Source organism: Acomys russatus, chromosome 26, assembly GCF_903995435.1.
Source record: "Acomys russatus chromosome 26, mAcoRus1.1, whole genome shotgun sequence".
Classification (NCBI taxonomy): Eukaryota; Metazoa; Chordata; class Mammalia; order Rodentia; family Muridae; genus Acomys; species Acomys russatus.
Genome location: NC_067162.1, coordinates 31,291,278 through 31,317,569, shown reverse-complemented (window position 1 = coordinate 31,317,569; position 26,292 = coordinate 31,291,278). Strand labels below are relative to the sequence as shown.

General features: G+C 46.6%; 2 protein-coding genes across 2 annotated transcripts; both read right to left on the bottom strand.

The window, feature by feature from the left end:
• Positions 1-705: 705 nt before the first annotated feature.
• Positions 706-8,178, bottom strand: LOC127209443 (cadherin-1). Its single transcript, XM_051169084.1, has 7 exons — positions 8,022-8,178; positions 6,713-6,858; positions 5,333-5,557; positions 4,792-5,019; positions 3,262-3,392; positions 2,521-2,664; positions 706-954 (listed from the first exon to the last, which is right to left on the bottom strand). The coding sequence occupies exons 1-7, from the start codon at positions 8,036-8,038 to the stop codon at positions 745-747; spliced, it is 1,101 nt and encodes a 366-aa protein (XP_051025041.1). The 5' UTR covers positions 8,039-8,178; the 3' UTR covers positions 706-744.
• Positions 8,179-11,086: 2,908 nt separating this feature from the next.
• On the bottom strand, positions 11,087-22,374 carry LOC127209262 (cadherin-1-like). Its single transcript, XM_051168859.1, has 6 exons — positions 22,356-22,374; positions 21,986-22,212; positions 13,754-13,897; positions 13,489-13,644; positions 11,989-12,133; positions 11,087-11,317 (listed from the first exon to the last, which is right to left on the bottom strand). Exons 1-6 carry the CDS (start codon positions 22,372-22,374, stop codon positions 11,088-11,090), a joined length of 921 nt encoding a protein of 306 aa, XP_051024816.1. The 3' UTR covers position 11,087.
• Positions 22,375-26,292: the final 3,918 nt, after the last annotated feature.

The following is a 26,292-nucleotide window of genomic DNA, read 5'->3' as shown; positions in this document are numbered from 1 at the left end:
CCAGTTCAGTTGTGCCCACACCAAGATACCGGTCTCTCACCATAAAAGGGCCCAGTCATTTCTGCACCGTAAAATAACACCTGGGCAGGACAACAGAATCCAGGAGCATACGTGGCTATTAAAATGCAGAGCACAAACATGGTAACTGAGGGAAGTACACAGTTTTTTTTAAATGAGCGAGTGGGTGAAGGACTTGAGGTTGTGTGTCTGGGACAGGACACGTGCCTAGATCCCTAGGCTCAAAAACAAAAAACAAACCACTTTCTATACACAGCGAAACAGAAGCAGGGCAGATACCTGCCCCTGCCGTTTAAACATGAAGGAGAACTGCCAGGGCTAGCGGACCCTTCTGAGGCTCTGTCATTTTAAAATAGTAAAATCTGAATTGGGGCTACAGTATACTGATAAAAGCGCTTGTCGCACACTGTAAAGTCCCAGATTCAATCCAATCCATGGGGGTGGGGTGGTTTAAAAAGGAGAGGGGTGGACCGTAACACAGTGGCAGAATTCAAATCCTAGCACTGTAGTTAAAACGTAAAACAAAACAAAACAGAAAAGATTTCAAGAGTAAGTGAAAACCTTCCTAACACAAGTAGACTGGTAGGTAGAGTGGGACGGCTGTGCAAACTGCATGCATCTCAGACCAGTCTTTCGTCTACCAACTCAGAGAAGGAGCTGAAAGGCCACTGGCGACATCTTTCTGCATTGCCCATGGCTCCACCCACGGGCCGCTCTCTCGTCTTCTTAGTCGTCCTCGCCACCACCATACATGTCAGCCAGCTTCTTGAAGCGGTTGCCCCACTCGTTCAGGTAGTCGTAGTCCTGGTCCTGATCCGACTCGGAGGAGTTCAGCGAGCTCAGGCTGGCGGCTTCTGAACCACTCCCCTCATAGTCGAACACCAACAGAGAGTCGTAAGGGGGTGCCGTGGGGTCGCCGTCGGCTGCCTTCAGATTCTAAAGGGAAGAGCACCGTATTTAGTACTATGCACCTGGGGCAAGCAGCAACCCAATCACGAAAAGGCAATCAGGGAGTAGTTAACACCTTCCCGGTACACACATCAGTGCAGAAGGACAAGCCACAAGTGCTTTTCTCTAAATCATGTTGAGAAGTTGCTGTATGTCAGGATGGGTTCCCAGAAACCAGAGTGAGGATCCCATACCACCAATCAGGGTGGCTAGACGCTAAAGACAGTGAGAACAGTCACACTAGTGCATATAGATAACAGTCAGGCCAGGAAATCCTCAAAGGATGGGTGGCAAACTGTTATTCCTAACTGTTAATTCCGAAGAGTGAAATTGGGGGGGTTCAGGAAGTTATAGTCATCTTGTTACATGGTCTACACAGAAGAGGGCATGAGATCATAACTACAGAAGTTGTGAGCCACCAAGTGATTGCCGGGAATTGAACTCAGGACCTCTGGAAGAGCAGTCAGTGCTCTTAACCTCTGAGCCATCTCTCCAGCCCTAGGCTTGAGGTTTTAAAAGACCAGCCATTTCCAATTAGCTTGCTCTCTGTTCCTCTCTGCCTCTGCCTAGCTTACGGATCAAAATGTGAGCTTTCCGCTCCAGCCATAATGTCTGCCTGCTGCTATGATAGTCATGGACTTCAAACTTCTGGAGTCCCAAATTAGACTCCTGCTTCTGTAAGCTGCCTTGACAGCAATAGAAATGTAGTTAACACCAAGCAGTGGTGGCCCACGCCTTTAATCCCAGCACTCAGAAGGCAAAGGCAGGTCAGGTGGATCTCCATGAGTTCAAGGCCGTAAGACATAAGATAATGGATCGGGAACGTACAAGACTTGTATGTTATGTACACAACACACTAGTCTGCTGAGCCCAGCCTTCCATGTATACAAGCTACATCTCCTACCGTCGGCTTCAGCTTTTCAATCAGAGCTGAACATATTTCTGACACGTACAATAATACATGGCTATGCTACATGATGGATGCTATTGTTATGGGCCTTGGGTAAACGGGGATACACTTTGTGTGCGGCACGCATGGCGTGTATTTGTGTTTATGTGTGTGTGCGCACATGTGCAAGTGAAAAGCCCAAGGTTGGTATCAACACCAACGTCCTCAACTTCTCTTCACCTTATTTAGTGAGACAGGGTCTCTAAACTGAACCTAGAGCTTGCCAATTCAGGATGGTCTAAGCCTGAACACTGGAATAAAAGGAGGCCGCCATGCCCGCTCAGCGTTTATGTTGGTGTCACAGGCTACTCAGAAGTTGCTTTTTTAAAATCTACCTCTTGAGCTGCCTCAGGCTTCCTGTGACACTATCCCCAACAGCCATAACGAATGCAGGGACCCCATTCATGAACTGAACTAAAAAGACTTCGTAACTCCTGGACCTGCTGAAGCTCTCCCAGTAAGTCCTGCTTTTGTCCCGGGGATCTGGGTGGGTACACCCACTAAGACCACAATCTGAACGGTCTCCTCTGCATTTGGAACCGTTTTTTCCTTGGCTGTGAGTTAAGAGACGCACCGCGCCTTGGCTCACAGCCCCTTCTACTTACTTCATCGATGAAGTTCCCGATCTCATCAGGGTTGGCAGGACGGGGGCGATACTGGGGCATAGTCAGGAGGGTGGGAGCCACGTCATTTCGAGTGACTTCGGGCCGGGCCTCCAGGCCCCTGTGCAGCTGGCTCAAATCAAAGTCCTGGAGGGAAGAGCAAAAAGCACGACGGCCAGTGAAAAGGCAGCAGCTGCAAGTGCAGGGCTGGGCTCATTTCAGGGAAACACAGGCTGTGGCCCTGGACAAAGCCAACCCACCCCCTTGGTGGTATGCATCGGTGTGCGCCCAGACACATTAACAGACAGCGGTTTCTAAATTGAGAGTCTCCTACCTCAAAGTGAAAGAAAAGAGAGCCCTTAGGGATTCTATGATCCCAAACTATTGCGTCTTCCAACTCGTTTTATAGGACACGACCATCAGGTTACCACTTGGCAAACGCTCAGTCCTCTCTACCTTATCACAGCTGATGCAGGTAGTGTCCTGTGTGTTACTAAAGGGTTCTGTCACGTGAAGGGCTTCAGGCAACAAGACGGCAAGCGATGCGTGCCTACTGCTATCCACACGAGGCTCCCATGCAACAGACCTGGACACAGGCTGCAGCTTAGGGCCTTTCAGCAACATTCTGCCTGATGGCTGAATCCTCACTGGTGGAAAGATAGGTGGAGCCTCACTATAGTCAAAAGATGCTCTAGACCCCGTGCTCCCCGGCAGCACAGTGGGGACGGCTTATCTGGCACCAACCTGGTCCTCTTCTCCACCTCCTTCTTCATCATAGTAATACACGTTGTCCCGGGTGTCATCATCTGCGGGCAGCAGGGGCTCTTTGACCACCGATCTCCTCCGTAAAAACAATAGGAGCAGCAGGATCAGAACTGCAGACAAGGGACAGAAGGATGAGCCACAGGCAAGGAAGACCCGAGGAAGCAACTATCACAGGGAGCCAGAGCACTGCAACAACAGGCAGGTGGGAAGGAGGACTGACTACCTGTGCCAGCCTGGGCCACGCACGCAGTAAGTTCCAGGCCAGCCTGGACTATAGATGAGAGACCCTTTCCCAAAACACAACACAGCAAAATAACAAAGCTCCTGGCACCATTTCTACTTTAAATGTCTGATATGAGAATATTTCCAACTTTAGCCAAGTCTAATAAAGTATATCTACTGGGGGGGGTGGGGGGAGATCAGGTATACCTTCAGAAAAAAGCTTTGATTGTCACAGAAGCCCTCAGGGCAATAACACCAAGCCCTGGACTCTCTAAAGCAAAAATGGGATCAAGAATTATGGAGAGAGCCAGACATGGTGGCACTCGCTTTTAATCCCAGCATTCTGGAGGCAGAGGTAGGTGGGCCTTTGCGAGTTTGAGGCCATCTTGGTTTTACAAAGCAAGTCCAGGACATCCAGGGCTGCTACACAAAGAAACATTGTTTCTAGCTGGGTGCGGTGGCCCACACCTTTAATCCCAGCACTAGGGAGGAGAAGCCAGGTAGATCAAGTGAGTTAGAGGCCAGCCTCGTCTACAAATTAAGTCTAGGTCAGCCAAGGCTACACAGGGAAACCCTGTCTCGAAAAAACAACAACAACGACAACAAAACAAAACAAAGAATAAGAAAGAAAAAAGTAAACTGTTTCAAAATAAGCCGGGCGTGGTGGTGCACGCCTTTAATCCCAGCACTCGGGAGGCAGAGGCAAGCGGATCACTGTGAGTTCGAGGCCAGCCTGGTCTACAAAGTGAGTCCAGGATGGCCAAGGCTACACAGAGAAACCCTGTCTCGAAAAACAAAAACAAACAAACAAAAACAAAAAAACTGTTTCAAAATAAAATGTGGGGAGAAATGGCCAGATTCCCTCCAGCATCTTCCTTTTCCTTCATCTTTCTAGCCACATTGCTCACCCAGCCCTCCATCTCCATTGCCTCACAAGCATCCATTGGGCTCATAGTCACCCAGTTAAGAGCAAGAGCTTCCAGGCTTCATTTGGGCCAATGGGATGTGAGTGGTGGTACCGCCTACTGCATGCAGTTAGGTAGCCTCAACTTCCTCTATCATCTGCCCTCCAAGATGGAACGGGAAGATGATGGTAGGGGCCAGCCTTGACTGCGCTAATGAGAACAGTGGGCCTTGCCGCCACACAACACACGTGGCCCTGCAAGCTCAGAACAGAAGGATCCTGGGTCCCAGTTTATTCTGTACCCTAACGTAAAGCTCCTCCCAGGAAATGGACCCTCCCGATTTTAGAGGCTGCAGGTGGAAGCACGCAGTAGCTGCACTTACTCAGCAAAGCCAATATCCCTCCAAGAATGCCCAGGATGGCAGGAACTTGCAATCCTGCTTCCACGTAACCCGCCCTCATGCAGTTGTTGACAGTTCCTTCGCAGTCACACACAAGGATGTCCAGTGTGGTCACCTGGTCTTTGTTCTGGTTATCCATGAGCTTGAGGTTGATTTTGTAATCGCCCAACTCTAAGGCCTTTTTTGGCTTCAAAATCAGAGATTCTTGGGCTGGAAAAAGCAGAACAAAGAAACGATGAGACCAGGGGAGGGGACAGAACCAAAAAAGCTTACAAAATCGAAACGTGTAGGAGAAGCAAAAACATCTTACATCCAGTGCTGGGTGAAGGAAGGGCTTGGGGTTCATCTTACTGTGCATCCCACAGAGGAAAAGGAGTGTACATGGAACATAGATAGAATTAGGGCCGAACATCAAAGGGGAGGCGGGGAGGTGTTTGCATGTGGAGATGAAAGAGAAATCCTGAAGTGGGAGGCAGAAGTGAGACAGGCAGAGCCGATCTGAAAATCGAGCTAGACTTCACACCTGGGTCGTTGTATTCGATGGTCCAGTTGACGCTGGCCCCATGGGTGAGTTCAGCAGTGAACGGGGACGTGTTGGGGGGAAGGTCTGGATCAATGATGTTGATGACATGAGGCTGGGGGTTCCTTTGGCAGAACTGCATGCTTCGGGGTTCTGGGATGGGAGCATTGTCATTGATGTCAGAAAGGACCAGGACAAGAGTTCCTGTGCCCGTGGCAATGGGCGAACCTAAGGAGAAAACAGAAAAGCTGTCATAGTTCAGGGGTACTACCACCTTCCAGAAGGTCACACTTCGACTTGTAAGTCAGTAGTAGAGAATACACGTCTATGCTTAAAGCAATGTGGACAATTCCCATTACCATACAAAAAGGAAAAAGGGGCTGAAGAGATGGCTCAGTGACTAGGAATGCCTGTTCAGGTTTCAGCGCCCACACAGTAGCTCATAACTAACTTCAGCTCCAGTTCCAAGGGATCTTTTGACTTCTACAAACACCAGGAACAAATGTAGAACACAGACATAGATGCAGGCAGAATTCTCATACACATAAAATTCAAAATAAGGGCTGGAAAGATGGCTCAGAGGTTAAGAGCACCGCCTGCTCTTCCAGAGGTCCTGGCTTCAATTTCCAGTAACCACATGGTGACTCACAGCCATCGATAATGAGATCTGGTGCCCTCTTCTGGCCTGCAGATGTACATGTAGGCAGAACACTGTATAAATAAATAAATTAACATTTGAAAGAAAGAGGGAAAGAAATGAAGGTTGTAAGAATTAAATGCATGGGCTAGAGAGATGGCTCAGAGGTTAAAAGCACAGGTTGCTTTTCCGGAGGTCCGGAGCTCTATTCCCAGCAACCACATGGTGGCTCACAGCCATCTATAATGAGATCTGGTGCCCTATTCTAGCCTGTAGGCATACATGCAGGCAGAATACTATATACCTAATAAATGGTTTTTTAAGACAAGGTTTCTCTGTGTAGCCCTGGCGGTCCTGAACTCACTTTGTAGACTAGATTGGCCTCAAATTCGCAGAAACCTACCTGCCTCTGCCTCCCTGAGTGCTGGGATTACAAGTGCGTGCCACCACGCCTGGCTAATAAACAAAAACTTTTAAAAGAAGAAAAAAAAAATTTAAGAGTTAAGTACTAAGTTCACAGCCACGGACCTGAGATACAAACTCAAGTTCCCATAGGAAGGAGTGAGTTTCAGGTGCAGAGAGGGGACAAGAGGAAAGGAAATTCTACTGGATCTAAAGTTTGGGATTTTGTTATCAAGTATTCTTTTATGGATAAAAGAAAAGGAAGGCAGAGGCAAAGTGAGCAAGCGAAGTGGAGAGTGATGCGGCCCAGGCCACAGTGGGGATCAGGCCCAACGGTGCCATACCATCGTCTGTGGCGATGATGAGCGCTGTGTATGTACTGTTCTTCACGTGCTCCAAGTCTTCCCTGTCCATCTCAGCCCGAGTGGAAATGACACCAGTCTCTGGGTTAATCTCCAGCCAGTTGGCACTGTCCCTCCAGATCCGGTACCTGAGAACACAACCTCTGGCTGAGAGCGGGAACAGCAAACCAAGCGGAACTGAAGGTCTGGAGTCCTCACTGGCTACACAGGCACTGCTATACACGTGTACGTGTGTGTGTATGCGCGCGCGCGCGCGTGCCACATGGGGCAATAAGTCAAAAGAGGTATCAGATCCCTGAGAACTGGAGTTGCAGATGGTCATGAGCCTCCATGTGGGTGCTGAGAACTGAACTCTGGGGCTTTAGTAAAAAATGTGGTGGGGTTAAGGGTGGGGTATAGGCGTGGCTCGGTGCCAAGCCTGACAACTTGAGTTTGATACCTGGGACCTAAATAGTGGAAAGAACTGACACCCACTGGTTGCCCACATAATGGCACTTCCTCGGAGAAACTGCAGCCACCTTAGTCTGCTTCACAAACTATGCAGTGTTCCCCACAGCGATCACACATGAACATATTTCTCAGAATGCATTATCATTACATGACAAATGATTGCACTTATACTTACATAAATTATATGTATAAAAAAACCAACTAAGCGGGGCTGGAGAGATGGCTCACAGGTTAAGAGCACTGTCTGCTCTTCCAGAGGTCCAGAGTTCAATTCCCAGCAACCACACGGTGGCTCACAACCATCTATAATGGGATCTAATGCCCTCTTCTGTCTGGTGGGCATGCACACATACAGGCAGAATGTTGTATAATAATAAATAAATAAATCTTCAACAACAACAACAACAACAACAACAACAACAAAAAGTCCAACTAAGTGGTTGGGCATGGTGCTGCATGCTTTTGTCCCGGCACTAAGGAGGTAGAGGCAGAAGGATCTCTGAGTATGAGACCAACTTGGTCTACAAAGCAAGTTCCAGGACAGTGAGGACTACATAGAGAGATCCCGTCTCAAAACAAAACAAAATAACCAAAGTATAAACACATACCATACCCACTCAATACTCAACATTGAAAATGGTCCTACTTGCCAGGTGTGGTGGCAGCCACCTGTAATCCCAGCACCCAGGGAGGCAGAGGCAGGTGGATCTCTGTGAGTTCAAGGCTAGCTTGGTCTACAATGAGAGTCCGGGCCAGCCAAGGCTACACAGAGAAACCCTGTTTTGAAAACCAGAAAGAAACAAGGAAACGAAGAAAAGGAAAGAAAACGCTCCCTACTTACGTAATCTTCTGTTGCATGAATAAGTCTGGCTCTCGGGCAGTGTAAGATGTGACTTCCAGACCCACACCTAGGTCTTCGGGCACATCCACTACCTTCTTGACAGGTTCAAATATGGGGGCTTCATTCACATCCTCCACATCCACAGTGACAGTAGCTGTGGAAGGGACAAGAGTCCCCTCAAAGGGGTCCACATTCACCACGGTCACATGTAGATTGTACTGCTGCTTGGCTTCAAAATCCAAGCCCTAGAGAACAGAAGTGGGGGGAGCGGGGGAAGAGTTAAAACTAAAATACCAGGGTTTTTTTTTTTTTTTTTTTTTTTTTTGGTTTTTCGAGACAGGGTTTCTCTGTGTAGCCTTGGCTATCCTGGACTCACTTTGTAGACCAGGCTGGCCTCGAACTCACAGCGATCCTCCTGCCTCTGCCTCCCGAGTGCTGGGATTAAAGGCATGCGCCACCACGCCCGGCCAGGGATTGTTTTATAACTCAGTGCTAGAGCATTTGCCCAGCATGTTCAAGGCTCTGAGGTCAATAATTATTGCCATAGAACAAATAAATCCTTTTAGGAAGGGAGGAGGAGGGGGCTGGAGAGATGGCTCAGTGGTTAAGAGCACTGGCTACTTTTCCAGAGGACACGGGTTCAATTTCAAGCACGTGCATGGCAGCTTACACCTGTCTGTAGCTCCAGCTCCAGTGCTTCTAAGATACTCACATAGACATACGTGCAGGCAAGAGACCAATGTGCATAAAACAAAAATAAATGATTTTTTAAAAAGTATTAGCTGGGCGCGGTGGCGCATGCCTTTTATCCCAGCGTGCGGGAGGCAGAGGCAGGCGGATCACTGTGAGTTTGAGGCTAGCTTGGTCTACAAAATGAGTCTAGGACAGCCAAAGCTACACAGAGAAACCCTGTCTTGAAAAAAAAACTAAAATAAGTAAATAAATAAATAAATAAATAGTATTAAGTTTTTAAATTTTTAAATTAATTTCAGCCACAACTTTTGTTTTGTTTTTCCAGACAGAGTTTCTCTGAGTAGCCCTGGCTATCCTGGAACTCAATCAGTAGACCTGTAGACTGCTTGCCTTTGGCTGAGTGCTGAGATTAAAGGCTGTGCCACCTTGAGCTGGTTCTGCTACCACTTTGATTGACATAGTTACACACTTGCTAAAGAGGAAATTAAAGCTCTAAAGACCCTCTTGGCATCTATTAACTTTTGCTAAATTCCCAAGTCATCCCAACTTTTAGCTTAGACATTTTTGGGGACACTTTCCAAAGATTTACCAGCAGTTGTTACCTGCCATGTAGACACTGGGTACAAAACCCAGGTACTCTGCAGAGCAACAAGTGCTCTTAACCACTGAGCCATCTTCTCTCTAGCCCAGTGGTCCTCACCCTTCCTAATGCTTTAACCCTCATGTTGTGGTGACCCCACTACCATAAAATTATTTTTGTTGCTACTTCATAACTGTAATCCTGCTACTGTTATAAATCATAATGCAATTGTGTTTTCTGGTGGTCTTAAGACACCCCCAAGGGGGTCAGGACCTACAGGTTAAGAATTGTCCCCTAGCCCCAGGCTTTAGGACATTTTTCAAAAGAGCCATACTTGCCTCACTTCTAACAAACCAACAAAACAGCCAAGAGAGTTTCTCCAAATACCAGAAGGTCATTAGCCCCTATCACTCCCCTGTTGGTGCTGATCCACTCAGGAGAAGACAGTATGGGACAAGGAGGCCGAGCTGCTGTCACATCAGTCACCAAGCATCATACAAACCTTGGCTGTTTTCAGAATGCCGTCGTTGGTCGTGGGGTCTGTGATGACAACAAACTGTTGTTCGGGATCATTGACTATGGTGTACACGGCCTCCCACGCTGAAGTATGGGGGGCATCGTTGTCAGTTACTTTGAGTGTGGTGATGTAGGCATTGGCCTCATTCTCGAGCACTTGACCCACGTACTGAAGAGCAAAGGAAAAAATCAGGTCATTAGTGACAAAATGACAGGAAGCATGGAGCCAGGACTTGGGCTACAGGAATGAGATCCATACTGACCCCAAGCCTCGAAGGATGGAGGTAACTACCCTAGGAGTAGATCCTCACTTCCCATCAGTAGACCAACTAGCACCCCGAGCATCCTCGTCTATAAATACCTGAAGTAGCTTTCCAAGGCCCTGGATACAAGAACCATCTGCTGCTCCCATTGTTTGCTGACTGTGACACATGTGCCATTTGCCCCTGCCCCCTCTACTCTCTATTAGTAACCATTAAAAATTATAAATTATGAAAGAGCAATTATCCCCGGGGCCACTTGTAACCTAAAGAGGACAAAAGTCAAGTCAACTTTGTCAGTTTTAGGTTTTGTTTCTTTTTAAAAAAAAAAAAAAAAAAAAAAAAAAAATATATATATATATATATATATATATATATATATATATATATATATTTCCCCCCCCCCCCCTCGAGACAGGGTTCCTCTGTGTAGCCTTGGCTGTCCTGGAACTCATTCTATAGACCAGGCTGGCCTCGAACTCACAGTGATCCTGCCTCTGCCTCCCAAGTGTTGGGATTAAAGGCGTGCACCACTACGCCCGGCTTCAACCTTGTCTTTTGAATCTATACTACTCAGGCCTCTGCTAAGTAACCTCTAAAGTCAACTTCTAACTAATTCAGTAAAACACAACCTTTTACAGAATAAAGAAGCTGCAGAATTACCGTGGTTGGGTTGAAGATGGGAGCGTTGTCGTTAATATCCCTTACGGTGATCACAGCTTTTGCCGTTGTGCTTAAGCCTTCACCTTGAAGGTCAGCAGCTTGAACCACCAGAGTATATGTAGGGTAGCTCTGCAGACCAAATGCATGGAATCAGAAGGCACTCCAAAGCCACCCCAGGCCCAGTGTAGCCCGCTGCATATACAAAACCAACATATTTGACCATGTGCTTAACTGCCTGAGGCTGCCTGGCCCCTGGCACAGAGCTTCTGGCCAGGTAGTTAGATGCAAAGCTGAGCCACTCACACACACTAGCTAACCACTAGGCTCAGTGGAGAGTTACACTGTCTGTGGGATTTAGTATACATTTGCCTCCAACTCTCCCTGCCACTGCCCTGAGCCCTGCCCTACCTCTCGATCCAGCCCGGAGGTGACCACACTGATGACTCCTGTGTCCTTGTTGACAGTGAACATATTTTTGTGAGGCAGCTCAGGGTCTTGGCTAATGATGGTGTAGGCGATGGCGGCATTGTAGGTGTTTACATCGTCGTCCGCATCAGTGGCTGAGACCTGCATCACAGAGGTTCCTAGAAGTGTCAAAGGACAGGAGCGGTAAGTGGGTCGCAAATGCTACATTGCGATATGTTTGTGACTACTCAGAACAATCCTGTCCTAGGAGACAGCCACATTTTGTCAGTTTTTATTTCTAAAATTTTCATCAAACTACAAAGGAAGGGAGCTCTACACCAAACCAGCCATGTTCAAGGAACTCAGCTTTCAGAGCTGAGGGGGAAAGGAAGACAGTGCTGGGAATAAATTAACTAAAATATCCCTACCAAGTCCTGATCTTGTCCTCCTGCTAGTTCTTATTGCTTCTTTAAGATGCCACCACCACCCCACTGCCACCACCACCACCAGCAGCAGCAGCACCACCACCACCACCACTACCAGCACCAGCACCACCACTACCACCACCAGCAGCACCACCAATATGTATACATGCAGATGCCCTCAAAGGCCAGAAGAGGGCATCACATTCTTGGAGCTGGAGTTGCATGTGTGCACCACCAAACCCTAGGAAGGTTATTCTTTTATCATTTCTACTTATATATATATATATGTTTCTACAAGTAGAGTGTTATATCTGCTCCCACACACCTCCACCTTATCCCTTGTGGTAGCTTTCAAAGGACACGTCTGACCTTCAGTGAGAATCCAGATGTCTTTCTGGATACTCAGTTCCTAGAGATGGATTTACCTGGAAGGGCGCCTTCTGCAACAGATCCCTCAAAGACCTCCTGGACGAACACAGGTCTGTTGTCATTCTGATCTGTCACTGTGATCACAATCTCCATGGGATCCTCCACTGCTTCCCCATTTGATGACACAGCATGAGAAAAAAGCTGCAAGAGAGTCAAGTGAGAGTTAGATCCTGACCAGAAGAAGAGCTGGGAGAGAGAGTCTGGCTAGTGCGGCTCCATAGCACCTCTGCTCTTTCTCCTGTGAGCTTTCCATGTGAGAATTTTCCACACTGTGTACTGCTGCTTAATGGACTCATGATGAACTAAGTCTCAAGGCCAGAGCACACACTCCAGACAGACTTCCCACTGTATGAGTCTGTATGAACATTGCTCTCTTGTAGAAAATCTTCAGTTCAGTTCCCAGCACTCAGATGAGGTGGCTCACAACCACCTGAAACTCCAGCTTCAGGAGCTCTGACCCCCAACTACGACCTCCATGGATAAGTGCATGAAAGCTTATGTGAACACACACAGAGATAGATAGATACATACATACACACACACACACATACACACTGATAGATGCACACAGACACATGTAAAATGAAAGATGCCAACTTGGCTGGAGAGATAGCTTACTGGCTAAGAACACTGGCTGTACTGTCCAGCAATGTACACACATATGGAGTCACTTCAGTTGGGGTAATTTTTCACTGGCCATGCCAATCTCATGTACAGACTACCTCCCTCTTCTCTTCATTCACATTGTAACCTAGTCCCAGAAGTGAACTTTGTTTTCCATTATTTATTATCAATCAGAATATATTTTGTCTATAGGTTTAAAAACAACAACAAAAAAAAAAAACAAAAAAACAAAAAAAACTTCTCTCTAGCCTCAAGAACAAGTTGACAACTTTTTCTTTTAGACTTACTTGTTTTATTTTATGTGCACTGGTGTTTTGTCTGCATGCATGTCTGTTTGAGGGTGTCGGGTCCTCTGGAACTGGAGTCATGGACAGTAGTAAGCTGCCAGTGCTCTTAATCACTGACATATCTCTCTAGACCCCCTTCCTTTTAATGTGTAAGCCTTTTGCCTGCAGGTATGTGTGTGTAACACATGTCTGTCTGGTAGCCATGGGGAGCAGTGGATCCCCTGGAACTAGAGTTACAGGTGGCTATGAGCTGCCACATGGGTGTTGGGAGAATCAAACCATGGTCCTCTACAAGAGCAATTAGTGTGCTCTTAACCACTGAGCCGTCTCTCTGGGCCGACTTTGACAACTTCTATCTACGCTCATGTATGATGTGGAGTCCCCACTTTTCTCCTATAAGGAACAGCAACAACAGGAAACACCCCAAACTCTTCTCTTGTCTTCCTTTATCAACACGTCGAGAGAGAGGAGTTAAGCTACTTATCTGTCCAGGGCATCTGATAGGGCATGAAAAATATGGGTTGCTCCCAAAATTTGACAGCTGCTACCCAATGGTCAACAAGCATCTGAGAAGTAAATACTCACCATGTACTTGGGAATGTCTTCTCTATCCAGAGGCTTAGTCACTTTCAGCCAGCCCGATTCCCTCTCAATGATAAACACGCCAACAGGGGGTCTGTCGGCCCCTGGGCCGGTGATGCTGTAGAAAACCTTCGTCTCTTTGTCCCTGTTGGATTTGATCTGAACACAGGAACGGAAAAGAAACAGAACCGGCAAGGTGAGATCCTGACATCAGGCCTTTCCGTTTTCTCTTCCCTCATCCCTTTCTCTACCAACTTCCCTCCCTTACCTGAACCAGCTTTTTAGGGAAGTCGCCCTTCTCGTTTTCTGGGCAGCTGATGGGAGGGATGACCCAGTCTCGCTTCTGTCTCCTGGGACCCTGGTGAGAGCTGCGAAACATGAGCACTTCTGGCTGGGATCCAGAGACAGGGTCCTAGGGGAAAGAAGATTAACGAAGTGAGGTAATTCAGAAGGCACGCGGGTCTAACAGTCCAACCCATCCCATCTTCTCAAGGCTATGTAAGTGTGGCCTTAATGACTCCTTCTCAATGACAAATTACATGCACCATACAAAACGGACAGCTAAGACAGAAGCCGGAGAACTCCTGCCGGTGCTTAAGAGCTTGACTCCTAACTCAGTGGCTAATGAGGTATTCCGATCACAGGAGGTACGTCCTTGAAGAATATTGAGAGCCCAGTCTCATCCTCGCCTTTGTTAATCATAAGGTAAGTGGCTTACTCCCCTATATGTTCCTGTTCTGATATGCTGCCCTCGCTAGAAGACAAAATAACAGTGTCATTTGGTCTTGAACCTCCAGGACCCAAAACCCAAGTAAAACCTTTTCTTTTTCAGTTTTTTTGTTTTGTTTTGTTTTGTTTGTTTGTTTGTTTTTGAGACAGGGTTTCTCTGTGTAGCCTTGGCTGTCCTGGACTTGCTTTGAGGACCAGGCTGGCCTCAAACTCATAGAAATACACCTGCTTCTTCCTCCCTGAGTGCTAGGATTAAAGGCATGTGCCATCACTACCGGGTAAACCTTTTCCTTTTAAGTTAGCTGCCTGAGGAATTTCTATGTATTTATTTATTCTCCTTAAATTATTATTCAAAATTCAAATAATGACTACATATAAAATTTGGGGGTCTGAACATTTGACAATTATATTTAAAAGCTACTTCAAACTTGTATGGTACATGTCCTTTAAGCAAAATACACGGATAATGTCAGAGGGGATTCAGTAACGAGATATTTGGGAGTTCTGGAGTTCCTTTCCTTTGTTTTCCTAGAGATATAGTTCCCCAAAGTGGAGTTATCAACCAACAAGTCTGGGGAATTGCTCTTAAGAACTACTTTGAGATCAATACAAATGTGTTACTCTTATTGCATTTTATCTATAAGGGTTGCAATTTGTTCTAACAGGAGCTGTTGGGATGGGAACCAAAAATAACCTGGCGATTTGTATTGAACAGTTCCCATGTGCAATAAAGATAGCTTCATGCATACTCAGGGAAATAAGAGCTGGAGATGATAGGAAAATACTTTCTAACTGTTTAAGTGTTTTAGAATGATTCATAGTAACAAACTTTCTAGATTTCAATTTCACCCTTACCATACACAGGAAGATACTCGCCAATGCAGACCATAGCCTGCCAAGTGCTAGTTAAGCCCTATTTCCTTTGTTTGTTTGTTGTTTTTTGTTTTTGTTTTTTGTTTTGTTTTGTTTTTTTGAGACAGGGTCTCTCTGTATAGCCTTGGCTGTCCTGGACTCACTTTGTAGATCAGGCTGGACTCGAACTCACAGCGATCACCTGCCCCTGCCTCCCAAGTGCTGGGATTAAAGGTGTGCCCTACCACGCCTGGGCCCCCTATTTCCTTTTTGTTGTTTGCTTTGGGCATTTTTAGAAACAACCTCAGCGAGGCGTGTGGCCCACACCTGTAATCCCAGCACTCAGAGAGGCAGAGGCAAGTGGATCTCTGTGAGTTCGAGGACAGCCTGGTTTATAAAGAGAGTCCAGAACAGCCAGGGCTACATAGAGAAACACTTGTCTGGGAAAAGACAGACAGACAGACAGGAAGAAAGGAAGAAAAGGAAGGAAGGAAAAGAAAGAATGAATCTCATGAAGCCTAGTCTGGCTTCAAATTGTGCGGCCATTGATGATACTGTACTTCACACGCCACTGTGCTGTTTGTGTGATAATGGGGAACAGAAACGAAGGCCTCGTGCATGCTAGACAAGGCCTCTACCAACTGAGCCACATTGTCAGCCCTCCCGGGTTGTTTTTTGTTTGTTTGGTTTGCCCCCATATCCCCTCCCAAGATTTAAAACAAGACAGACAGACATAAAATTGACCAAGTATTCTAGAACCCAGTCCTACACAGCTGTTAAATACACACACCAACACACTCTGCCCACCCTTACAAGGAAGCCAGCAGGGGCTAAGGGCTGGCTCTGGGACAGGCTACCAGGCTTTTCTCAGTATAGCTCCCTCCCTATCTCCAGAGGAGATGAGATAATTTCTGTGTGAACTGTCTCAGTGTCTAAAGTGGGGTTTTGTTTTCTTTTGTTCAGATAGGGCCTTACAGAATAGCCCTGGCTGGCCTGAAACTCACTATGTAAAAAGCAGGCTGGCCTCTAACTCATAGAAATCCACCTGTCTCCACTTTCCAAGTGTTGGAATGAAAGGTATGAGACATCTAGCTAAAACTGAGAGCTTGATATCAATGCCAGTGTCTTAGAGTGCTTGGAAGGGCTAAATAATACTTGTTCACATAGGAAGTGTCTAGAGTAGTGCCTGAAACACAGTAAGTGTTCAGTGAATGAAGATGATGACAACGATTAGAAAAAACACTGGCATAATATCTGGGGGGTGGGGGGAGATTTAACCACAGTGCAGGAAGAATACAAGAACCTGTCTATGAACGGTGCACCCTGAGTCCTCAAATGGCCATCTCACAGCTACCGTGAACAGACAAACACAGGCAAATGAACACAAACCCACTGGCCATATTGAAGAGGAAGGTGAAGGTCCCTTGCCACATGTGTGAAAGCACAAGGAACTGTCCTTGAATATGAAGCTCCTTCAGAGCCCAACCAGACAAGGGTAAGAACGAGAAAGCGAGACGTGTGTGTACACCTCTGCAGTAGTTTCCACCGCAGGCACCTGCTGATCAGAGGACAGCCACAGTGCTCTGTCGTTTGTACACCAGGCTAGCTGGGCCATGAGAGTCAATCTCTTGGCTCTACAGACCCACACTATTTTCACTCAGCGTTATGTGAATTTTGGGAATTCCCACTTAGGTCCTCATGCCTACATAGCAAGTGATGTGCCTTCTACGACACACACAAAAACACGGTCTTACGCTGTGTGGTTGAGGCTCACCTAGGGCAACGATCCTCCTGCCTCGGTTTGTAATTACAAGTCTGTGCCATACCATTCTAAGACATTCTTCCATTTTCTCTCTCTCTTTGATTTGTTTGTTTGTTTGTTTTGCTTGGCTGGTTTTTGTTTTGTTTTGTTTTAATTTTTGGTTTTTCGAGACAGGGGCTCTCTGTGTTAGCCTTGGCTGTCCTGGACTTGCTTTGTAGACCAGGCTGGCCTCGAACTCACGGTGATCCACCTGCCTCTGCCTCCCAAGTGCCGGGATTAAAGGCATGTGCCACCACCACCCGGCCTGATTTTTCCTTTCTTATTAAATCCAAAATTTAGGGGCTAGAGAGATGGCTCAGCAGTTAAGGACATGTGCTGCTCTTGCAGAGGAACTTGGTTCAATTGCCAGCACCACACAACCACTGAAAACCATTTGTAACAGTTCCAAGGGATCCATATCTTTTTCCAGCATCCACAGGTACCGGACACATATGTGGTGTACACACACACACACACACACATGCACGCACGCACAACAACCATACACATAAAATGAAAATGCCTCTGCCTTCCAAATGCTGGGATTAAAGTTGTACGCTACCACACCCAGCTTCAAAAATAAACAAATCTTTGAAGGAATTTTTAAAATTATTTTTCTCTAACTTACCCCAATTTTGTGCTCAGAAATATACAGAACCAAGAAAATACACTTGGAAGCTAGCGAAATAACTAGCTAGATTCGAGTCTTAGCACTAAATAAATAGTGTCTGGGGCTGGAAAGACAGCTCAGTGAGTAAAGCGCTTGTTATGTAGGCATGAGCACAGCTGCTCACCTCTGTAATACCAGCACTGGGGAGACAGTGACAGGAAGATCCCTGAGGCTCACTACCACGCCAATCTAGCTGGATCAGCTAAGTCCAGATTCCGTGAGAGAGCCAGTCTCAAAAAACAAGGTGGATACTGAGAGACAGAGACAAGTGGACCAATGAGATATAAATTCTAGGCCAGCCAGGGCGGCAAAGACAGATCTCATCCCCAAAACAAAACAAAATAGTGATTGAGGGAAATGTCTGACATGAACATTGACCTCTGGCTTCTACACACATGCCCACTAACAACACCTTTTTGGTTTTTTGTTTGTTTGTTTGTTTGTTTAAAAAGCTACACTTAGCCGGGCGGTTGTGGCACATGCCTTTAATCCCAGCACTTGGGAGGCAGAGGTAGGCGGATCGCTGTGAGTTCGAGGCCAGCCTGGTCTATAAAGTTAGTCCAGGACAGCCAAGACAGAGAGACCCTGCGGGGTGGGGGGGGGGGGGGCTACACTTAATGTAAGCATAAGGTTATTGCATAATTCAAGTGCTGATTTCTATAGCCTCCATGTCTGGCTGCTGTCCTTGTTCTGAGAATCTCTTGTCTAAATGTTGTGTTAACTCTGCTCCCCAACTGTCCCCAATAAAGCATCTTACAGCCAATCACTGAGCATAGGAAAGAATAGGGCTAGTCTTCCTACTAGCCAGGGGAGGAGTTAGAAGAGGGAGTAAGCGACTCAGCCATGGGAGAGGTACAGAAGACATCAGAAGAGAGAGCTGGAATAGGAAACACAAGTATCTTGGGATATAAGCTGGGAGGAAACCAAATTAGCTAGAGGGTTAACAATAGATTAGTAATTGCTCTTGTGCTGTGAAGCCTGTTTAAATAATATAACAGAGTCTCAATTATTGGTGTTGTAGCCAGGTTAAGAGAGAAACTGAGAAACAAACACAGTTATACAAAAATAACCTTAACAATGTAACAGGTAGATGTGGCTAATATAAACAGAAGTAGTACTTGAGAATTCCATAAAATTTCTTAAACAGTACACAGACAATTAATTAAACAGTATATGACATGTATCTTTCTCCTTCATATCACATACAATTAATTAAGAAGGAATGCCAGGCATCATGTTGCACATAACCCTTTAATCCCAGTAATTTGGGAGGCAGAGGCAGGCAGAACTCTTGAGTTTAAGGATAACTTGGTCTAGGGGCTGGAGAGATGGCTCAGAGGTTAAGCGCACAGACTGCTCCTCCAGAGGTCCTGAGTTCAATTCCTAGCAACCACATGGTGGCTCACAACCATCTATAATGTGATCTGATGCCCTCTTCTGGCCTACAGTTGTCCTGGCAGGCAGAGCACTGCATGCATGCATGCATGCATGCATGCATACATACATACATACATACATACATACATAATCTTTAAAAAGAAAAAAAGGATAGCCTGGTCTATATAGCAAATGTGTTCAAGCCCACCCTAGGCTACATAATAAGACCCTGTCTATAAAATGGTAATAATATGAAACAAAGCTGAGTACTCACTGGGTGTAATGGGGTCCAAAGTTGTGATCTGAGCATTTGGGAGGCTGAGGCCAGAAGGACAGACGTTTCAGTCCAGCTTAGGCTATACAGTGAAACCCTACCTCTAAAAGTTTTGGAGTCAGGAAAAGCAAAGGATAACAAAAGAGAAAGATAAGATGATGATGCCAGGTGGGAGGCAGAGGCAAGCAGATCTCTAAGTTAAATGCCAAGCTGGTCTAAAAATACAAGTGCCAGGGCTGCCAGGGCTACACAGAGAAACTCTGTCTCAAAAAAACAAAACAAAACAAAACAAAAAGGTATGCACCACCACGCCTGGCTTGGGGGTTTCTATAAATGGAGTAAAGTCAGCAAAGGGAAAGGTGGGGTCAGGGATCTAGAGGAAAAACAAATCCCAAAACTGTTCTTGGTCTTAGAAAGCTCTACTGCTAGTCAACTGCCTGGCAGTGCTTACTGTGCTGAACTTGGATGACCGGCCGGCCAGCTGGGGCTGGAGTCTCAGGAAGCCATGGCTAATGTAATTGAACTAAGTTCTTCGCTTCTCTAATTGCATCTGAGAGAAAGTCTAGATCGGGGGTCATTAAATTCCATGAATCTCAAGGGTCTTTGGAGAATAGAACAGGAACCGACCTTAAACGCTTTGGCACTCAAAGGCACAATCCACACTTCTGAGGCAGGAAGCAGGTGTGGCTAGAATGTCCCCTGGAGAGACCCGATAGGAGCGGCCGCGCGAGCACTTTTGAGATGGGCAGAGGCAACTGGCCTTTGGCAACAACCTCCAGGGACAGTCATGACCAGAATCTAGACAACACACAGTCTGTATCGGCCTCTACACGCTTGCTGGTTGTCTGGACCAAGCCAGACCTAACAGCAGGCGCGGTTAATGCCATGCGAAAGGATCTTGTGCAGTGACAGCGGGGAGAAGATTTAGAACAAACCATTTATTACTTATGCATATGCTTGCACCTGATCTGGGTTTTGGGAACCAAACCTATGTCTTCTGTAACGGCAGTGAACACCCTTACCTAAAAAAGGGACAATGACTTTCCACCGGTTTTCCCACTCCTAAATAAGACACCCAGCACCTCAGCTTATTCATTCTGCCTCCGCGAAGACAGTGAGAACAGCTAGTATTTGATGAGAATGTAACCCACTCATCCCCCTCCACCACTCAGGTTCACATCTGTGGTCAACCAACTACAGACAGAAATGATTTTGTCAAAGCCAGATACAGTAGTGCATGCTTGTAATCCCACACTTAGGAGCAAAGGCAGGAAGGAGGACTGGGATTTCAAGGTCATCCAGGGCGACACATCAAATTTGGGGACAACTTCGGCTACACAAAATCATCTTTCAAATAAAACAAAACAGGGGACTGGGCATGGTGGCGCATACCTTTAATCCCAGCACTTGGGAGGCAGAGGCAGGCGACTGCTATGAGTTCGAGGTCAGCCTTGTCTACAAAGGGAGTCCAGGACAGCCAGGGTTACACAGAGAAACCCTGCCTCAAAAAACCAAAAACTAAAACTAAAACAAAAAGGTTGGCGGGGACATGACAAAAAAGGATGTTAAAAACGTTTTTTAAAGATATCAACTCTCTTGGCAGAATGCTTACCTAGCATAAAAGAAACCCTGTTCTTAGTCCCTAGAATCCCACAAAACTAGGTGTGATAGCACAAGCTTGTGATCCTAGCACTTGGGAGATAAAATATTAAAAGTTATTTTCTGCTATACAGTGAGCTTGAGGCTGTCATGGGCTATAAGAGAACTTGTCCAAAGAAGAAAAAAGTGGAAGAAGCCTGTATCAAACATGTTAGTGCACACCTGTAATCCCAGCTCTCAAGAGGCTGAGGCTGGAGGACTGTGGGTTTGAAGTTAACCTAGGCTATTTGATAGCAAGACCCTGCCAAATAAATAAATAAATAAATGGGGAAATTCTGTCTGTGCTGAACATAAGCAGATTTACTCCCGTGTCTTTAGTTCTCAATAATGAATGTAACAAGTGTCACATGAGTGATGGGCTGGGCATTATCTTACATAGCGTGCCACTAACAGAAGGACATGCTGGTTACAGGTGAGTATCTACAAACCTTTACATAAAGGATTCGCTCCTTGCAAATACCAAGTGTACATGCACACTCTCAGTGTTTCCTGCGTGTAAATCCACTCAGTCTACACAGATAAAATGACTCCTCTGGGATTACAAAATGACTCCTCTGGGATTACGGGAGGTTGTAGGTTAGAGAAAGAGCAATTGTGAGCTAAGGATCCCTGGCAGGAATAGGGTCTTCCTCGCTATCCCAGACTACTCAATTCTCATAACCCAACAGAACTCCCAAACTCAGTAGGAATGAGATTAGTCAGAAAGACTCAACTGGGGCTGGAGAGATGGCTCAGGGGTCAAGAGCACTGGCTGCTCTTCCAGAGGTCCTGAGTTCAATTCCCAGCAACCACATGGTGGCTCACAACCATCTATAATGTGATCTGATGCCCTCTTCTGGCCTGCAGGTGTACATGCAGGCAGAGTACTGCATACATAATAAACAAATCCTTTTTTGAAAGAGAGAAAATGAATGAATCAATCAATCAACTGGGGATACTTTCGCCACCCCCACCCCCACCAAGAGCCATGGGTTTCTGGAGGTAGTTTTGACTGTCCTAATGATAGGTGTTTCTGGCATCAAGAATGCTACTTAGCATGTCACATAGTCTTCCTACAAGTCCCCAGTACCAAGGCTAGGGGACCCAGATTAGACAGTGCCCTGAAACCCACACACATCCAAGCAGTACCCCAACGTACATGGTGGTGGTGCCGGTGCTGGTGGTGGTGCCCCATGGACTTCAACGTCACCCTGGTGGAAAGCTTCCTGTGAGTAGAGTCCCAGGCATGGACGTTAAAGCTGGTCTCCAGTTTATGAAGCTTGAAAGGCCTCTTGACCGTGATAACACCATCTGTAGCCACGTTGAATCGGGAGTCTTCAGAAAAGTAAACTGTCCTTGGCCGACCAGTGCACCCTTCAAATCTCACTGCAAGTCAGAGAGCACAGGAATTAGTACGCTGGACAGATCGCAGACAGGGCATTACTTCTCCAGAAAGTGAACATGATCCATCCACCCACCAAAATCACGCAATACCCAACAAACCACAAGCTGGTGATGAGCAACCCTACCCAAGGGCTGCATCCTCATCATTAAGAGCTTCCCAAATACAGGGCAACTGACCCGAAGGAGTCAGTTTTGCTAACACGGCTCAAGACAGTTCCAAACCCAGTATTGTGGTGCAAACTCGTTATCCCTTCTACTAGGGAGACTGGGGCAAAAGGATTGCTAGAGCTCAGAAGACCAGGAATTCGAGGCTAGCTAGACAACAGTTAAGACCCCCAGCCTCTTAAGGAATAACCTTTTAAAAAGAGAAATAAAGCCAGGCATAGTGGTTCATGCCAGCAATCCCAGCACTCAGAAGGCTGAGGCAGGAGGATCACAGTTAAGTTTGAGGTCAACTGAGTTACATAGTGACTCTTACAGTAACCTGAGCTACTCAGTAAGCCTTTCGCAAAAAGCAAAAAGCAAATAAACAACATACTACATGCCTACAGTCCTAATACACAATACAGTGCTTGCCTACATCCTAGCACCTCAGAGGTGGAAACCGGCACACATGTCAAGTCATCCTCAGCTACACAGCAAACTCAAGGCTTCATGAAATCCTGCCTTAAAAGACCAAAATCAAGGGCTACAGGGCTGGCTCAGCAGGTAAGCATGCTCACTGGCAATCCTGACAACCTGCCTTCAATTGCTGGAACCCCACAGTGAAACAACTCACTCACAGGATAAGAGAACTAATTTTGATGGTGTGTGGGAGAGGGGTGGGGTTTGAGACAGAGTTTCTCGGTGTAGCCCTGGCTGTCCTGGAACTCGCTCTGTGGACCAGGCTAGCCTCTACCTTAAATCCAGGGATTAAAGCCATGTGCCACCACTGCCCAGATAAGAGAAATGACTTCTGTGAGCTGTCCTCAGAGCTCCACAGGCATACCATGGGACATTCCTGTGTGTCTATGTGTGTGTGTGTGTGTGTGTGTGTGTGTGTGTGTGTGTGCGCGCGCGCATGCGCGTGTATATACAGAGAGAAATGTTAATTTTAAAAATCTCAAATAGAGGGTACAGTTGAAAAAGACAGTTCACATAAAACTCAAAAGTTAGCTTACTTGCTGGGCATGGTGGCACAAACCTTTAATCCCAGCACTCAGGAGGCAGAGGCAGGTGGATCGATGCGAGTTCGAGGCCAGCCTGGTCTATAAAGCGAGTCCAAGACAGCTACAGCTACACAAAGAAATCCTATCTTGAACCCCCCCCCAAAAAAAGTTAGCTTACTTTCTATACTTTAAAACAACTGCCCATCACTCCCAGTGGAATTTCTATTTTGCCTAAGCGTTCTCTTATGAAAAGTCCTATTCCCGAGCCTATTTTACAAAGCTAGGCACATATCTCTACCGTCAGGGATGGATCACTTTCTGCCTGAGTGGAGATGAACTGTCCCCGATTCCTTTCCCCAGCCAGCATAAATCTAGGCAGTGAAAATCAACAGGGGCATGACTGGACCTGCCAAGGGTAGTGGCTAAAAGAGTAAAGACGGCTTTGTAAATAACTTGGTACAAGGCAATTAACCTGCTCAAGGCGGTTCTTAATGGTGGCTCAGCCTCACTCTTAGAGGTGACACCGTATGACAGAGAGCCCCAACCTGAATTTCCAGGTGCTGGTTAAGGCTCATTAGCTCTCTGTAAAACCGGATCCTCTGGGCTGAGAGATAATTAAAGGAAAGTTGGAGGGGCTCTCCAGCTCCAGAAAGGTTCTAGAAGTTGCTTCCATCTATCTGGGCCAGGGCTGGCCTGGCTCAGCCATGCAGAGCTCTGAGAACACCAAGATCCGCACATACACAGGAGAGAAAAGTGTTGACTAAAGAAAGCTGGCAAGAGACTAAGAAGCCAACCCACCCAGCACAACACTTTTCCTTAGCCAACTGCTACCTGCACTGGTAACTAAGGCCCCTGAACGTCTCATGGAAAACCCACCAGTCGTCAGCACCATCACCCATATTGCTAGGATAACCCACAATCTCAAACTGGAGGTGGCGGTGCACACCTGCATTGGGAGTCTGAGGCTAACCTGGAGACCCTTTTAAAAAAAAAACCAAACAAGGAGCTGGAGAGGTGGCTCAGAGGTTAAGAGCCCTGTCTGCTCTTCCAGAGGTCCTAAGTTCAATTCCCAGCAACCACATGGTGGCTCACAACCATCTATAATGTGATCTGGTGCCCTCTTCTGGTATGCAGGCACACGTGCAGGTAGAACACAGTATATGTAATAAATAAATAAATAAATAAATAAATCTTTAAAAACAAACAAACAAGAATCCTACAATCTGAACTTGTCAGGCATTCTGCCCACATTTTAAGTATCTGCAGAACACTATCGGTTCAGATTTTAAGTATCTGCAGAACACCATCGGTTCAGATTTTAAGCACTTCACAAACATTAAACCACTGTTGATGCTTTCGGCATTCCTCCTCCCCCCTTTTTTGAGACTGGGTCTCTTTACATAGTCCTGGCTGTCCAGAAGCTCACTCTGTAGAGCAGGCTGTCCTCGAACTCACGGAGATCTGCCTGTCTCCACCTCCTGAGTGCTAGGGTTAAAGGCATATGCCACCCTGCTCAGCTCTGGGGTTTTTGTTTGTTTGTGGGTGGTTGTTGTTTTTGTTTCTTAAAAGCGTTCTTTTACAGCTGGGACATGGTGGCACCAGCCTTTAATTCCAGCACTCGGGAGGCAGAGACTGGCCGATCTCTATGAGTTCGAGGCCAGCCTGCTCTACAGAGGGAGTCCAGAACAGCCAAGGGGACAAGAGAATCCCTGTCTCGAAAAACAAGAAAAGAAAGAAAGAAAGAAGTGTTGTTTTAACTGTGTTTTTCACATTTACCTGTTTTGCATATGCTTTTTTGCCTGTGGAGGTCATATGACAACCAGCAGGCATCAGTTCTCTCCTTCCATGTGGGCCTTCCAGGGGTCAAACTCAGGTTGTCAGTCTTGGCAGCAAGCATGTTTACCCACTAAGCTTTTTTTGTTTGTTTTTCGAGACAGGGTCTCTCTGTGTTAGCCTTGGCTGTCCAGGACTGGCTTTGTAGACCAGGCTGGCCTCAAACTCACAGTGATCTGCCTGCCTCTGCCTCCCAAGTGCTGGGATTAAAGGCATGCGCCACCACGCCCGGCTCCCAGTAAGCTTTTTTTTACTGTATGTGTGTACATCAGCGCCTGTGGGGGGGGGGGGGGAGGTCAGAGGACAACCTCATGGGGTTAGCTGTTTCTTCTGCCTTTATGTGGGTCTCATGGACTGATATGCCACTGAGCTGTTGAACCATGTCTCATCTCGTGGTGAGGTGAGATAGAGTGAATTCTCTCTGCTCCCCACCACTGCCTTGCTTAGGCCCCTTCAACCTGGGTGTTCTTTCCCCGAAACTATACACTGCTGAGTTTAGAGCTGGATTGGCTAACCTCAAAACCACCCCGTCCCCATTGTCGGCAACTGAATCCTAAGCTTGCACACACTAGCCCACGCTGATGGTGCCCCTAAACATGGTCCTCAGTGATAACTGGAGGTGGGCTATTTTTAAAGTATAGTTTCTCCCGGAGACCCAGGTCTGTAGCAGAGCACTTGCCTAGAATGTGCAAAGCTTTGGACTAAATTGCCAACAGTAAGGGGCAGGCATACAGGATGATCTGAATCCTAACCCTTGGAAGTGGAAGAGAATTGGGAGTTCAAGGTCATCCTGGGCTACATATCAGAGTGGTGGACAGCCTGGGATACATGAAGACTGTCTCAAACTGCCCAGCCAAGGGGGGAGCGGGGCATCTTACTGTTTGTTTGCCCATTACAATTAGAATGAACTCATTCTTTAAACGACAGAAACAGGTCAGAATGTCTTTCTAGTGTGTGTCTAACTTTTGAGTTCATCCAAAAGCCCCGCATCTTCTAGCCCACAGAAGTAATAGCTAAAAGCAGAGTGTCCTGGGGAGACAACTTAATTCAACACAAATACAGCCCAAGCTGAAGAGAGCCT